Raw genomic sequence first — 13,419 nt, 5'->3', positions numbered from 1 at the left:
CGCCAGATTGATCATTTTGGATCCCATGTTCAGAGCTGAACTCGGCTCTGGTCAGTTTTGGGTCACATTTAAAACACAAAACTCAACTTTTAGCTTCCAAACGAAATTTAGAGAACCGTAGCATTTATCTTTCCAGCACCCTGAGGAGTGTAGGTTGTAACAATCAAACTAATTTTATTTCGTTGCTGTTTTCCATTGTCCCTGGAACATTTATTCATTAGGAATAATCTTCTCTGGCCCCTGAACGCCAGTGCCCTGCTCCTTGTCTCCTTGTTGTGCATTAAAATCAACTGGGGAGTTTTAATTGTGATTTCCTTAGTTAGCACACATTTCTAGGGCCCACCTCTAGCAACTCTGATTCGGTGGCTCCTGGATGAGGCTTAGGCTTCGGCATTTTCTATTTTTAAGATCCCTGGTGACTCCAGTGTGCGCCCAAAGGTGAGCATCCCCAATCTGGATGAGACCTCTGACCCAAGCAAGACTTTTCTGCTCCTTGTTGAGTAACAGACAATCCTTTGGTCACATTAGGTTGGAGACAAAAATCTCAATGGAAAAATAGCATGTCTTGTCTGAGTTAGAAATCAAAACTCTGGACTTCATTTAAGGGCCAGTTTCCTCTCCTCTGCTGGTCGTGGCTGGCAGGATGTGGGTGGGGACTGGAGCTGGCTAAGGAGAGTTCGGGTCCTCTGTTGCCCAAGTAGAAGGGAGGGGCCCAAGCAGGTGTGCTCGCTGGTGACTTTGTCTCTTGGGACCTGGGTGTGTTCAGTGCTGATTTGCAAACCTTCCTCCTGGATAGCTTTATGGGATCTTGGCAGTTCCTCTCTCCGTGGGCCCCTCTCCTGCAGTTCCATGACAGTGAGCAAACGGGTCTCCATTGCAACTGGTGGAAGCATCTCCTTCCTCAGCACCCAGGAATGTGGCTTGTGTTGCCGAGGTCCCTCTGCCCCTCCAAGGGGCTGTGGATTAGGACAGACTTTCTCTCAGGCTGCCTCCGTCGGGTCCACAGGGAGCCCTTGTGGTCCCTCATCCTGACACCTCTGGGCTTATGGGTTGAACTCAAATGCCACCTGTGTCCCGCCACCACAGGTTGCTTTAGGCTTCTCTGGCTGGAGGCAAGCACTTGTCCTCAGAGCCTTCTGCTGGCGGCGAACTCAGTCTGGGTTCTCAGTGCTGCTGTGGAGGCCCCATGGCTACGTAGAAACTTCCGCAGAAGTCCCATATAAGCACCTTCTGTCTTCTTTGGGACCTCTGGAAGTCACAGTGTGAAGCCAAGGTTTCAAAGGACATGGATCCAGCTCTAGCCTTGGCGGGCACTGAGAGTATAATCACCAACGTACCCATTCCTCACCTTCCTTTGTGGCCATGAGGGAGGAACTTTCTGCCCAGAACCGCTTTTCTGTGGGCACCGCTTTGTCCTCCTTATCCAGAGGCTTGGGCGCACCCAGAGAAGACCTCAGGACTCTTGACTACATGAACTTTCTAGACTTGGGGCTCTAATGAGAAAACTAAGTCACAGTTGGGTTCCTGGAGAGGGTGGGTAAACATAAGCTCCTTCTGGTATCCAAGCTCCTTCCCCTCCCCTCCTCATTTGGAATGGGCTCAAATGTATGCCACTGGGGACAAAACATCTCCCGCCCTTACCCCTAACCTTTGTCATGGTCACTGCTAGAGAGTACTCGCCCTCCTCAGGACTTGGGTATTTTTAGGTTTGCTCTATGTTTCATTGTAAAGTTGCCATCCTCTATGCCCACTGAGGTTTTGACTTTGGTCAGAGTTCTCATGGACTTATAAATTAGGGCTTCTCAAACTTTAATGAGTGTAACTCTCCTGGAGATCCTGCTAAAATGCTGATTCTGATGCCATGGATTTGGGGAAGGGTCTCAGATGCTGCATTTCTGACCAGCTCCCAGCTGATGCTGATGCTGCAGGTCCCGCACCACACTTTGAGTAGTGAGGATAGTTCCCTTCTGCCCTGTAGAACCTGGGGGAAGCCACTGGAAGAACAGCGTAGGCATCTGCCAAGATGGCAGCACTGACTTCTTGCGGATATCAACAAGTAACAATGACAAAAGTGCAGAATAGCTTGTGCACAGAGATGCACTCTAATTGGGTTTGGCAAAAAGTAGGATGGATTCAACGTGTGACTTAAGGAGGCTTAGGGAGAGTGGATAAAGTAGAGCCCTCGTCGAGCACACACATAGGAAGCACAGGGCTCTCTGGTGAGGCTCCAAAAATTCTGCTTAGAGGCCAGAAATAAGACTTACCTGAGATGACAGTGATCCACTAGGTGGCTGTCATTGGCCTTCAGTCCTACGTCCAGAAAAGCCCTCTTGTGAACTCAGAAGTGTGAGTGGAGACTGAGTGGAGGTTAGAAGTGGTGAGCATGTCTTTTCAAGCAGAATGGTAAGCAGAAATTAATGACAGAGACATTACTTGTGAGTGTAGTCAGGAAGAAACCCGGGGCCTTTGCTAGCATCTTTGGATCAGATAGCACGAGTTTCAAGAATTTTCAATGTCCGGTATTTCTATAATTGTGAACACGCTGATGGTTTAAGGGTAGGTTCTTTTATTGAAATCTCACCCAAGTGATTAATACTTTAGCCTTGCCACGAACCTAGCTGGAGCACTGGGTGATAAAATACCCGTGCTCTAAAGCTTCCCGTTCTTCAGGCAGTACATAAAGAGTCTCTCTATGGCCCACTCATTCAGGAAGACTGTCACAGCTCAAGAATGCTCATTCACACAAGCAGTGGGAGTTAGTGACTTACGCTTCCTAATTCGGGAGCATTTGTCTCCTATGCAAAATGTGCGTTGGGAACAAACTATAAATATTGGAAGAGTTTTCCCCACAGCTTCTCATTCGTGCTGTTTTATCAAAAGATTCATGACGTCTGGATGAACTAGAGCTCTCTGCAGCACTTAGAATTGCCCTTAAACTGGCAGATTTAGATTTGGTGTACTTAGGCCAAAGAATGTAGGGAGAGGAAATTTCTCCAAATGTTACACATTAAGAAAATATAAAGCCCCCCACGACTTGGCTCCTTGGCCGTTTGTCAGGACCCGTTTCTTGTCCTGGGAGTGAAAGGAAAGAAAGTTTGACTTGCTTTTCTGCCTTAAATAACCGGTTTGGCTATAGGCTCATAATAATCATGATAATTAAGATTTATACTTAAATAGTTCTTTATGTCTCAAGAGTACTCATGTTAATTAATTATGCTTCCCGAAGCTCCTGATGAGTTGCCAGAGCCAATGCTGTTGTCCTCTCCTGAGGTATGGAACGTTCCTTTGTCACAGGAAAAGTGAAGCGCGCCCCCCACCCCCCATGCTGCATAGCATGTTAGTGGTTCAGCCAAAAATGAAACCCAGACATCTGAACCCCCCAGTGTTTTGGGGCCCTGAGCTCAGCCTGCCATTTAGAAAAGGAAGAGAAGGATCTGGAAATCAGAAGGAGGGACTGCTATGAGTTAGGCAACAGTGTTGACAAACCAAGGACAATTGATTTGAAAAGAATGGATCTTTTGCGGTTTCTTTTTTTTTTTTTTAAAGATTTTATTTATTTATTTGAGAGAGAGAGAGAGAGAATGAGAGATAGAGAGCACGAGAGGGAAGAGGGTCAGAGGGAGAAGCAGACTCCCTGCCGAGCAGGGAGCCCGATGTGGGACTCGATCCCGGGACTCCAGGATCATGACCTGAGCCGAAGGCAGTCGCTTAACCAACTGAGCCACCCAGGTGCCCTCTTTTGCGGTTTCTTTATCAAAATGGGATTCTTTGAAATATTTTTCATGATCACACTAAACAGAGTCTGGAAATAGAATTGAGAGAGAAGTCTTTTTTTTTTTTTTTTTTTTTTTTTAGGGCATTAGAGAGAGACTAAAAGCTGAAAGGAAAGAAGCAGATGTGTCTTCTGGCCTTCACCATCATTTTTATCCATTCAGCAGGATGGAAAGGGAACCCTCCCACCTTCCCACAGGTTTTCTTTATCCCTTAACTGTAGAGTCTTACAGTTAAAACGTCATAGAGTTTTACTCATGAAGCCTGGGCAGAGTCCGAAGATGTACTCATGAGCTGTAACAGCTTAGAATAGGGAAGCTAGAGTCGTCCCTTTAAAGGCATTTAGCATGGAGATCAGAGGACAGTGAAGTGCTTCGGTCTGATATGTTGGGGAGAAAGGACTTTATGATCGATGTTTAGCAACCTGAATGCCCGAAGGCCTGTCTTTTGGAGGTGCAGACGTCCCGTGAGCGATCCAGAGCCTTGTTAGGAGCGCGTGGGTGGCCATGTATGGTGTGCGCTCTTTCCACGGGGAGCGTGTCTGGCTGTGTTCTGCACCTGTTAGTCCTGGTCCCTAAATTCCTGACAACATGCCCGAAGTTCAGAACAGAGCACAAGTGTATGTAGCACCTGCCAACGCTCGACGCACTCTTCAGAAAACAGAGTTGGAACATGAGACAAGCAACAATTTGTGCTTGGCAGGCACCTTCCTTGGGTTGGGGAGGAGCTGCTGCTTCTGGACTGGAGCGAGCTGGGGGGGTTGGATGCTGCTTGTTTGGAATGGAGTGGGGTTGACGGAGTTCCCGGGTTTTCAGATTTTCTTCCAGAAATTTCCATATTTTATTCCGGTGGTTTTCAACATGGAGCTTTAGGGTTTGATACCACCTCCTGCTGCCTAAATCTGAGACTTCTTGCTTGGTGAGCTACTGGGATGGTATTCAAGAAAGTACAGCTCTGCTCACATCCCCCTTACAAGCGCATCGCTCCTTTATCTTTCATTCATTCTCTTTTTGTTGGCTTTTCCCTCATAGTCAGTGTTTGTCTCTCCTCGCCCACCTTTTCGTCCTGAATATCTCAAACAGGCGTTTCTACCTGTAGCAAGTAATGATATGTAATGAACATATTTAAACTAAGTGAAAGGAACCAGTTAGAAATTAGACTTAAGAATCACAGGATATTTTCACAATATGACCATTGCCAGAGGTCTGAAAAGGAAGGGGTGACTTTGTCTCCTGTCTGCATTTAACATGATGTTAATAACTACCTTACTGTTGGAGTATAAACACCACGGGAGGTTAGCTTGACCGAGAAGTTGCTAGAAGCAAAATACCGTGTTCGATGAGCTGGGCTTAGCTGGAGTACTGTGACCCTTGTTTGTCATAAACTCTAGGTCTGTGCGTCCTCCCACGAGGCGTTTCTTTATTGCAGTTGAGTTGGCCCTCCTCAGACATAGTATTGTATGGTCGGGAGGGGCAAATAAAGAGCACCTTACTGTTCTTCCCGCGTTGTCTTTCTGTGAGTTTCATAATCTCGCACTAGATTTGAGTCTTTCAGACCATGGAAGTCAAGTGATGATTCTCCGCATACATTTGAGAAAATGAAGTTAGGAAAATGTAGTACTTTCCGGAAAGTGTAGATGTGACCTAGTGGTTTTGCTGGTGAACTTGGTAGGAAAGGCATGCACCGACAGAAGTTGTAAGTCTGGAAAAAGACGAGTTTTCCAGATTATGGGCTAACCTACTTACTTTTGATTCCCATCCCAAATCCTTTTTCTATACATGACATTTGCTGCATTGAACTGATTCGACGTTCATGTTGTTCCCGGGTGCCTTGCGTGAGTAATACGTTTAGGTGTTACCTTTCTGTGACGAGGTCGGTTACACCTGTACATCGGTCATATTCACTGCAGCCCTTCCTGTATGTGGTTTAGATAAATCTGGCTCTAAATCCTCAGCCTTTTTACTTTTTTATGGGATTGCATGTGTAAAGGCAGGAGGCAACTGTGTGTGGGGTCCCTCGGGGCTTGAGGACAAATCAGGGTGACTGACTAGTCCTAGTTTTCACACTAAAAGTCCTATGTCTGGGGAAAGCCCTCATTCCTGGACAAACTGCGAGGATTTTCCTGGGACTATCCCAGTTTTAAAACTTAAAGTTCACTGTCTCAGAAATGCCCTGGGTCGTAGGCAGCCAACCTAGTACAAATCAAAGTCTGTATACTTATATCCAAATACTTAAAAAATATTAATCAAGTTAATGAATTGCTAAATAAAATAGGTTCTGTCTTCCTACCTTGGCATATATATGTGTGTAGTGACCAGAAAGGCTGGGTTTGAGGATCTAATTCTCCCAGATTCTTGGAGTTCCATGCTGGAAGGTAGTGGTTTTGGTAGAGCTGATTCCTGGCCATACCCCCTGCCCTGTGCCTCTGAAACTATATGGCAAGAGGTACATGAGAGGCAGTGAGCCGGCATGTGGACACCCCAGCTCACCTGCCCTTGCTCAACGCTCCCCTGTCCCTTGCGTCTTGGGTCAGAAGGTGCTCACTCATACCAGTGGTGTGGCCACCTGTGGGCTGACAGATGTAGGGAAAAGGCTAGTTAGTCCTAGGAAATGTGTTTGGGGGGAGGTGTGGGGAAGGAAATGTGAGTCCTGGGTCCTGGATCCTGGAGCGAGGTCTAGAAGTGGAGTGTGGACTCTGGTGGGAAGGTACCCTTGCAGATGCAGACTTGTATATTGAGGGCACAGTGAGGAGGGGACCAGAGTGGGATCTTGTAAAGTAATGGATTACTGAGAAGTTCAAAGAATGACTTGCTCACTTGGGGTTACAGAACCTTTCCTTCAGTAGAGGTAGGAAATCCTCACAGGGACAGGACACCCACTTGGTCCAGGGATTTGCAAAGGGAAAGGATTTCAGCAGGTGGGTGGGTGCTCTGCATATGACATCACCAGGGCTGCCACTGGAATTTCATGCTGCTTTATCCACTGAATTTATCCCTCAAACTGCAAGACAGCCTTCAAGGCCCTTCTCAAGAATATCACATCCACTACAAATAATCCTGATAATACGTATTAGCATATTATAACTCAAGACTACTTTAAAATGGTGTTTGGGATAATAAAACTCAAAATACTATGAAATATACTAGAATCGGTGACTTTGCATGAATTGACACAGGGAGCAGCACAGGTTGTGCACTGCACAATTTCAGGTGGTGTCATTCACATAGACTACAGTCTAAACGGCGCCCCAGTTAGCATGGAATGCTCAGCAGTTTGCAGCATCCCTGAATCGATGTACCTAACCATCTACTTAATGTTTCCCCTGCTGAAATAGATATTCTATTAGTTGAAATGTGTTAAAATTCTGATTTGAACATTAAGGCCATTTTTATTTGGTTCTTCATGTAAACTACCTTTGATAGGGAATACATGAACAGAAAATTGGCTCTAGTTTCCCTTTATCTTAGGTGATATTTTTCTGCTGAAGGGTTTAGAAGTGAAATGAGAGCTGAATAAGCTTTACAGTTTACAAGTAGGTAAGTGAAGGCTAAAAGCATAGGAAGTAGCTTTGGAAATTTATTTTGTAATCACACAAATGTTATATCAAATTTTATTTTATTTCCAAGTAGGCTTTCATATAGAGATCCGGTTAGTTCTGATTGGAGAGTAAGTATCAGATGGTTTTGTCACCAGTTCTTGTTGATGATGATTTAAAAAAATTAAAAAAGTTTTTGCAAGTTTTCATGAGAATATTTCAAAACAGAGTATTCTGATCATCTTGGTGACTAAAGAATCATTCCCCACGCCCCCCAATTAAGTGGATATACTTTTGCATTTGTCTCTGACATAACATTTATGTGTAACCTCTTATACATAAATCATTTCAATAGAGAAAGTACATTTATTTTTCTGTGTTGTATTAAGGCAGAAGAAAGGGTTCGTTTATTCAACCTTGGCAACCCCCCTCTGAACACCAAGTGGAGAGCAAAATTGGGCATTAGATATCATTATTCGGGCTGGTTAATAATGTGTTTGTGAAAGCAAGTAGACCTGCCAAAGTACGCTTTGAAAGTAATACCCAAGCCATCAGAGGTTTTATCTTTTGTTGTTTAAAGTGGTATGGAGATAATCTGTCTCTAGAATAAAAGTACCAGGATTGCAGTTAAAATGGCCAACTGTGTACTAGAAATAGTCGTAATGCATTGATTGCTGAAGTTTTCCCTGCTATAAAGTGATGTGTAATTTCTCCTCATTCATTTCTTTTCTTTGGAAGGGGTGGAGGTTTGGGGACTGGGGAGGGAAACAGTTCACATGAAGCAAACCAAGAATTTCAGGTTTCATGTTCCTGTTCTGTAAAACAAACTATAAACCTATAAAACCTTCAATATATATGTAACTCACTTTAGTGGGGATACTTAGTATTAATTCTGAATGCATACTTACAAATCTTTGCTTTGTTTTGCCTTTTAGGTGCCAACCCAAATTATCCTGATGTAATTTATGAAGGTAGCTATCATGTTGTCTTTATTTTGTATTTTTTTCAAAATGTTTGTCTAAAATGAAACAAATCAACTAAAAGGGGACCTTTAAGCTCAGTTAAATATACGCTTTAAGCATTACATGGGCCACAATAATATTTCAAAAATCATTCAATATTGATGGCTGTTTTCCCTTGATATTTACAGTGCTTGTAAATAGCATTTTCTCTCTCATGTTCTGTTCTTGGAAGTAGTAAATCCATTCCACTGTAATAGACATTTTGTTTCCATAATTGGGAACTAATTACCTGTTTAAAAGCCATGACTACCAAGAAAAGGGATGTGTATCAGTTTCTGGCTTTGACAGTAAACCCAATTCAAAATTATGTTTCTTGTATAATAAGGAAGTTTGGCTCACAGACAGGCTCACAGCCTCAAAAGTAGGGCATGTTTTTAAGTTTGGTTAACCAGTAACTCTACCATGTCATCAGGCACCCAAGTTTTTCATCTTTATTACCCCCTGCCTACTGCGCCCACTTCCCCGAAGGCTGACTCCCCTCATGGTAGGAAGATGATGCTCGCAGAGGGGCCGCTCTCACTCACGTTGTTGGGAGAAATGGAAGAGCTTCTGAAGGCATTCCAGGGGAAAGGGAACTTTCCCAGAGATCTCCATCAGCCCTCCTTGAATCTGATTCACGACACAGTGGGTCATAGTCCATTCTTGCCACCATTACTGATAAGAGGGATGGACTAACCCTTGACTTAACTAGAGCCACCCCTGGAGTTTAAATCTTCCTCAGAGAATGTCATTGAACCCCTTGAATAAGATGGGGTTCTCTTAGGAATGTAGGAAGGGAGAAGCCAGAAGGTGGACTATATTAGCTTTTAACTGGATATCTCATCTGTGTTTTGCTATTTTAATGGAATTCCAGGGGTGTTTGATTAGCTGTGAAAATCCATCTCTAACAGATTACCTTCATGACCAGGAAGGCTCTGTTTGGGGAAGTGGCAGCCTCAATTTCAAGACTTGGCTCAAAATTTAAGACTGATTAAAAGTTAGATTGAGTAAAATGTGACATGTATAACTTATTGTATTAAATATTCCATTCTTTACCTTTATGTACATGTGGACATTTAATTTTTTTTATAAAAAGATTCTATATTTGTATGTTATATGTGTGTGTATTTAACTTGAGCTAATTTTAACTGGGGGATTATATTATCTTTACCTGTTTTATGCATGTTAAACTATATCTCCTTCAAATTGTGTTTTGGATGATTTTGTGCATGTGATTTGTGAATTTTTGCTTTTATTTGTCCCATTATGGCTTAAAGAAAAAGTCTCAGATTGTGTCACAGAGAGCTATGTTTGAATTGTGATTTTACATTTTAAAATTATGTTTTGGACTCTTTTCCAGTAACTTCAAGACTTTAAAAATTCCATCTTCCCTTTGGCCTCAGATCCCACTTTGGATCTTCGGGCCAAATAGGAGATTAAACTATCAATACTTTAGTGACTTAATTTTGCATGAGTGGCTCATTAGAATATGAAGAGGTAAAAAAATTAGCAAATGGATGATATTTCTTAGTGTTTGGTTGAAATCAATGTTCTAGTATATTTAAAATGAAAATGGTGACAATGTAGTTTTGGAGTTAAGAATAAAACAGCAAACGGAAAATAGATGCTTTTTTGGTTACTATTTATTCACATTCAAAGGAACACTCTGCTAATATAAATATAATTTAAATTTGTTGCCCCAAAGCCAGCTTGATAGTCCTACAGAGGGAGGTTTAGCTGGGGCTCACTTAATGAGGTTAATGAGGTTAATGACTTAATGTTCAGGCTGGAAACTGCATTCCTCATATCTATTGAGAAGAAAAATACCAAACATTTATAAACAACGTTGTCTACAATAACTTCATAAAAAACTTTCTATGACTTTTTATATGAATATGACTAATAAAAACATTCACTACCCCCCCCCCCAAAAAAAAAACCCAATCATTTATTTCCAGCCTGCTCCGTATAGACTAAAATTGATTCAGAAGATGGCAGGGACATTTGAGACGTGCTGATGGGAGCACGTATTCTCACAATTCTTAATACTGTGTTGGTGCAGCTCCCTTTCTATGAATTCAGAAACTGAAATGTTGGCAATTAAGACCTTTTCAAAAAAGTTCATATGGGCACCCAAGTCCACATCAATGCTGACTCCATAGCCCCTCCTGAGTGGCTGCCTCTTACCCAAACAAGACGCATCAGCCCTGGAATGAGTGTTGCTGATTTGAGGTGTGGTTCATGTTTAGGCTCTGCCACCTTCCTGCCAGTTCACCTTAGACTAGTCATTTGACTTTTCGCAGATGACCTTCTTCAGCTATAAAACTGGTGATTAGATTCCATATCCAAAGGCCCTTCCAGGTCTATAAATGTATGACTCTTAAAGGATCGATTCCCTTTCGTATTTATATTAAAGACTTCATTAAAAAAAGGGATATATTCTGACCTACCAAGGAAAACCTAGTTTAGAATTTGTCTGCCAAGCCGGTGATGGAAAGATCTGGGTTGCATAACATTTGAGCATCATGCAATCCCAGCACTACAATGGCTTTCACCCAAGAGCTGGGTCATGTTCCTCTGCAGCCAGGCTTTCAGGGGCTTGGAATCGTTGTGATTTGTCTCGCTTCATGGTTCTGGGTCATACTGTGGCCTCGTGTTTGTTGGTAGCCTGGTGACAACTTCATGGTTCCTTCTTTTTCCCATTTCTCCAATTTAAGATTATGGGACTGCAGCAAATGACATTGGGGACACCACGAACAGAAGTAACGAAATCCCTTCCACAGATGTTGCTGACAAAAGCGGTCGGGAACATCTCTCGGTGAGTGAGATGAGTAGTTGTTTCCTAGGTCGGCTCTGAGCGCTGTGGATGCTTAAATGTTGGGGGGAGCAGAACTGCTTCGGTGCATACTTTCAACATGACATTTTTACTGTTCAGGTGTGAATAGGGTGTTGACGTTTGGAAGACTTCACAGAAAGGTTCAAGAGAAGTGATAAATGTGCTGTGTAGCCTCTGACTTACTTGCTTCCCCTTTTATGTGCTCCGTTAATTGCTAGTGGTTCTTATTTTAAATGTCCTTAAAAAAGAAGAGCAGTGTCTCATTCGGGCATTATTCCCATCTTTGGCACCTTCATGCCTGTCTTGTTCTGTATTTTAATAAGAGTCTCATTGCCCACTAAATTTAAGGAATCCCATAGGTTCTGGGAGGGACTGGTAGTGGGAAGATAGAAAAATATGAAGGAATAGCAGGTCTGTCCTTCAGGAGTTTATACTTCGGTCAGAGCCCTGAGCGGTGACTGGATACCAGCACCTGTGATACAGACAGAGAGGCAGTGGGATGTGAGAGCGGGACGTAGAGGGGCAGGTGCTCCACTCCTTCCTGCTGGGAGCTCCCGAGGGGCCTTGCTGGAGCTGGGGGCATTTTCCAGCTGTGTGGGATGGCTGGCATTTAGACGGACAGGAAACCAAGGGAAGGGCATCTTGGGTGTGTGCACAAGAGCCTGCAGACTGGAAAATGGTTTTGATGGGAAGGTAAGGTGTGTGTGTGTGGGGGGGAACCATCAGAGGCACGATTGGAGAAGTGGTTGTGCCAGGTCATGGGGTTTTGAAACACAGTGCCAGGCGTTAGATTTATCATGTAGGGAGGAGCCACTGAAGGGGGCGGGCTTGAGCCCCAGGACTCTGGCGGGGTTGGTCTGTCAGCTGCTCAGCTCAAAGGCCAGCCACGTCCCTCATTCTTCTCATCACTGTCACGTGCACCCGGTCCCCTGTGCTGTGAGCTCTGCCACCTGATAAACCCCAAACCCATCCACATCCCCCACCCCCACTGCCATGGCCGCAGGCTCACCCGAGAGTTGGCAAACTACGGCCCACGGGCCAAGTCCCGCTCACCCCCTGTTTTTGTGCCATCTGCAGGCTAAGAAGAGTTTTTACCTTTTTAAGTGGTTTGGGAAAAAAAAATGAAAAGGAGAATGATATTTCATGACACGTGCAACTCTTATGAAATTCAAATGTCAGTGTCTGTAAAGAATAAAGTTTTATCGGAACGCGGTCATGCCTATTGACATATTGTCTGTGGCTACTTTTGCGCCACGGTGGTAGCTGGAGTAGCTGCGGCAAAGTCTGTGCAGCCTGAAGAGATGGAAGTGTTTAGTCACCTGGCCCTTCACAGAGAAAGTTTACCACAGTTGCTCGTTCCTGGATGACCTCTGCAGCCTCTACCTGTCCCTGTCTCCCACCCTGTGATCTCCCGGCCTTTCTCCATACAGCAGCCTGAGTGACCTTTGAAAAGCACAAATCAGATCATTTTTATTGTCATTCTCAGAGTCTTCCCAGTGTGAGTGTAAGAGAACTTTTATTACAAAAGCCCGGCTTCTCATGGTGACAAAAAGGCCCCGCACGTCTTGCCCTCATCTGCGTCTCTGCCTTCACCCCTCACCCTGCCCTCATGTGTGCCACCTGTCCTTCTTCATGTTCTCTCACGTGCTTCGGGCTTACTCTTGTCTCACAGCCTTTATGTTTGCTGTTCCCTCTACAAGGCATGCACTTCCCAATGGTCATCACATGGCTTTAGCCACCAGGCAGCCATGATCATGTTCCATTTTCTTCTGAGCAGTTATTCTTGTCTGTAATTCCCTTGCTTCTTTATTGTTTACTTGTGTAATGTCTTTTTTCCTTCCCTAGATTCTTTTTAGAGAGAGAGAGAGAGAGAGAGAGAGCACATGCACATGGGTGGTGGGAAGGGGCAGAGGGAGAGGGAGGGAGAGAATCTCAAGCAGGCTCCATGCTGAGCATGGAGCCCGATGTGGGGCTTGATCTCATGACCTGGAGATCATGACCTGAGCCAAAATTAAGAGTCGGGCCCTTAACCAACTGAGCCACCCAGACCCCCCTCCTTCTCTAGATTCTTTAGTGAATTTCCAAATCTAGGCAACCTGGTCAGTGTTTTTCAGAGCTGTATCCCTCATCCCTCAAATAGTGTCTGGCACCTAGGAGATAATAAAAATTGGAGGCTGATTAGAGTAATGGTGAGTACTCTAAAATGCGTTGCAGGACAGAGAGATTGGAAGCAGTGTGATTAGCTAGGGAGATGTGATTTATATTTAAACGAGGGC

The 13,419-nt window shown here is 44.1% G+C and overlaps 1 protein-coding gene across 7 annotated transcripts in view; it reads left to right on the top strand.

Annotated features, from left to right (window-relative positions):
* Positions 1-13,419, top strand: part of NTRK2 (neurotrophic receptor tyrosine kinase 2) — a 331,355-nt gene that overhangs the window by 61,935 nt on the left and 256,001 nt on the right. For all 7 annotated transcript variants that reach the window (XR_003523612.2, XM_027614950.2, XM_027614951.2 and 4 more), the window contains exons 12-13: positions 8,242-8,277; positions 11,025-11,125. Coding sequence is in view for 6 of the 7 variants with exons in the window: in XM_027614950.2 (XP_027470751.1) it covers positions 8,242-8,277; positions 11,025-11,125 (137 nt within the window). In the remaining variant the exon portion in view is untranslated. The remainder of the gene's footprint in view (positions 1-8,241; positions 8,278-11,024; positions 11,126-13,419) is intronic.

This window comes from Zalophus californianus, chromosome 13, assembly GCF_009762305.2.
Source record: "Zalophus californianus isolate mZalCal1 chromosome 13, mZalCal1.pri.v2, whole genome shotgun sequence".
Lineage (NCBI taxonomy): Eukaryota > Metazoa > Chordata > Mammalia > Carnivora > Otariidae > Zalophus > Zalophus californianus.
The sequence above is the reverse complement of the archived record's forward strand: the minus strand, read 5'-3'. Positions and strand labels throughout refer to the sequence as shown.